Source organism: Plectropomus leopardus, unplaced genomic scaffold (genome assembly GCF_008729295.1).
Source record: "Plectropomus leopardus isolate mb unplaced genomic scaffold, YSFRI_Pleo_2.0 unplaced_scaffold11229, whole genome shotgun sequence".
NCBI lineage: Eukaryota > Metazoa > Chordata > Actinopteri > Perciformes > Serranidae > Plectropomus > Plectropomus leopardus.
The window spans coordinates 1-3110 of NW_024611872.1; the positions used below are offsets into that span (position 1 = coordinate 1).

Here is a 3110-nt window from a genome sequence, read left to right on the forward strand (position 1 = left end):
TGGAAAATAGAAATAAACATAAATGAGTATATAAAGATAAAATAAAAAATGAATTAGTAATATTGATACAAAAAGTCAAAGCAAAAATTATTTAATAGAAACTAAGTAAATACAATTTACAGAAAAAGAGTTAAGAAAAAAATATGAGAAGAAATGTACCACTACCATATGTTTTGTAAAAGGAAGGGTATAATTGTTGATCGTTTACCCCGAGTTAGCTTTTCCTAAACAACAACAGAGAATAAGAGTAACTCACATAGTCTGTTCAACCATCAGTGATAATGCTTGAATACATATTTATGTACGTACTACACTTTTAACAGAACTCAAGAGAAACAATATATAGACAAGCCAAACAGGCCCAACTCATGTCAGAGTAACATAACATGGTGAAGATGAGTCCTAAAAGTCAGTTTTCTGAGATACTGTGGAACTGTAAATGATCTACTACCATAAAGAAAGACTCTCTTTTTTCAGTTTAATAAAAAGAAGAATATTTCTGATCCAGAGAGATTGTTGTTGTTGTTCTATTTTTAATATGCTATATTTTACCTGTGAATGTTTATTCATGTATTTGTTTTTTATGTGTACTTGAGCAGGTGGTTATCAACACCATGTGTGGCCAGGGCATGCAGCAGTTAGAGTTCGTTGAAGCTGGGGACCACATCTACACCAACGGCTGCATCGACAAACTGGTGGATTGGATACACAGTAACTTGTTTCTACTGGGAGGCATCGCCCTGGGACTGGCCATACCGCAGGTAACAGATGGTGCACGTCATACTAACCAACACTCGTGCACCCTCATTTCAAGCCTTACAGAGTCGAGGCCAAACTAGTGAGCTGTCCCTTTTTTGTTTTCTCCTCTGCAGCTGGTTGGCATCCTCTTGTCTCAGATTTTGATAAATCAGATCAAAGACCAGATAGAGCTTCAGAACTACAATTTAAAGCACCGCTCAGACCCATGGAGCTGACCCAGGCCCGATCAGACCAGAATCTGATGAACGGCACCAGAGACACTGTGACACCAGCAGATGGGGATACTCTGCCTGGACTGAGCTTTGATTATCTTTGCTATTAGACTTAAAAACACAAGACTAGTGTTCAGCCAGCTTGTGGACAAACCATTAATGTGCTTTTAAATACTTTGCATGAAAGTGGTGGTAAGTACACTCAACGGAAAGAGATGGAGAAACAAGACTCTGTCTCCACCTCCTGGACAGAGACGGTGCATGAATTTCTCAAGCTTAATACATAAGTTATTTTCCAAGCAGAGACAGGGAGGGTTATTTGGTGGTCAGAGTCAAACTGATGGAATCGCTGACCTTTACTGAAGAGCTGCAGTTAGTATTATCTGTCACAAGTCGTTTTTTTGTCAAAGATGCCAAATAGGAGTGGGAGTTTATGCATATCTAGTGTTTTTTGTTGCTATTTTCAGATGTAACTGTGATGCTGCAAATGTTAACTAACTGAAAAGGGAATCTTTGTTCATTTTTGAACATACATGGAACAAAAATCTCAACGCAACGTTTTTGTTTTTACTACTATTTTTTCTACAGGTACAAGTTAACCATTTAAAAGCTGAGGAAAATGTCTTGATTTCTGTCAAAAACATTGACAGAAGGCAAAGAAATGTCCCAAAAATTAACAAGAAAATAATAAAAAGTTACACGAAAATTGGGAAAATAAAAAACACTGAAATGACCTCAAGGAAGTGCTAAGTATAAAATTTGAATATATATGGATATATTTTTATTTGTATTTTTTCCATAACATAATTTTAAATATATAGTTATGACTTTCTGGACATTTTTCCATATTTTTGGATAACACCTAATAATCCCCCACGGCTACGTTTCATATAATTTTCTTATCCCCTTTTACTCTTTTTTTAAAATTTTTATTTGCAGGGCATTTTTTGACAAGTTGCTCATTGCCTTTTTTCCAATGTTTTCAAAAGAATTCAAACCATGGATTGAATGTTCATATTATGTATATATACAGGGGCTCTCACTTTGTCCTGTTAACTTTTTCTTTTATAATGACGTTCAACAGCAATACATAAAAAGCTGAGAATTCCCACGAAGGAAAACAGATGCTTGAGGCGATGGTAGTGTTGTTTTGTTGATGTGGTCACTGGTGCAGGCCAAGATTTCATTTTGTGACCAATCGGTGAGCAGACGGTGGTTGTGGTTCTCTGACTGAGTATCAAAAATGATTTGGAACTTTAACACGAAAAGTGATCCTCAGTTCTTGTCTCGATACAATATGAATTAAAGCTTGATTTGCTCTGACAGCAAAGGAAAGTCAAACTGTTTTTGTTAGGATTTAAGTTAAGATTGGTCATAAATGTTTAGTATCTATGAAAATCCTCCACTGCTGCAAATTTCTGTATTTAATCTCCTTTTGTCACATGATGATTTGAGGCAGATCTTTGAGGTTCTTTCAAATGAAGCGCTTTCACATTTTCCCACTTCACCCAGATCAGATCCAGTGAATGGTCTAATGTCACTGTGAAGAAGCACAAATCAACGCGACCTCTCATCTCCACCCCGTTTCTCTGCCTGGCAAATGAAAACCTGAGTTACGCAGCATTCCCAGCCTGAAACCTGACGCCTGTAATCTTTGGGTGCAGAAACACCCCTGCATGTTTAACAACCTTTGACGCAAGTCCACAATCTAAACATGACATTTCTGTGTTAGTTTAAAGCTGGAGTAACTCCCCATGCTGTGATTTCCACTTCAGCACATCACGTATCACCAAACTGATACCACAAAGGACGGGAAAAACATTTGGGATGGCAGAGGAATGTTATAATTTAGTAAAAGCAACTGAGTGTAATGAAAAAGTGACAGTTTTAACAGTAGCATATGGCTTTGTAGTGTGTGTGTGTGTGTGCGTGCATGTGTGTGTGCGTGCGTGTGTGTTTGTGTGTGAGAGAGAGAGAGAAAGAGAGAGTGAGTGTGTGTTGGCCTTGGCTCCGGTGCTCTGTGTGTGGTCCCTGGTTTTTGCCTCTGACTCACTCAGGCAGCCATGTTGCTGTGGGTTTCAAGGAGGCCCAGACACACACACACACACACACACACACACACACACACACACACACACA

General features: G+C 38.2%; 1 protein-coding gene across 1 annotated transcript; it reads left to right on the forward strand.

The window, feature by feature from the left end:
* Positions 1 to 599: 599 nt before the first annotated feature.
* LOC121963426 (tetraspanin-33-like) lies at positions 600 to 2020 on the forward strand (the record flags this gene model as incomplete). Its single annotated transcript, XM_042513713.1, has 2 exons — positions 600 to 761; positions 873 to 2020. Coding segments are annotated over 2 exons (264 nt in total), but the record flags the coding sequence as incomplete, so codon positions are not given.
* Between the last annotated feature and the right edge of the window lie 1090 nt (positions 2021 to 3110).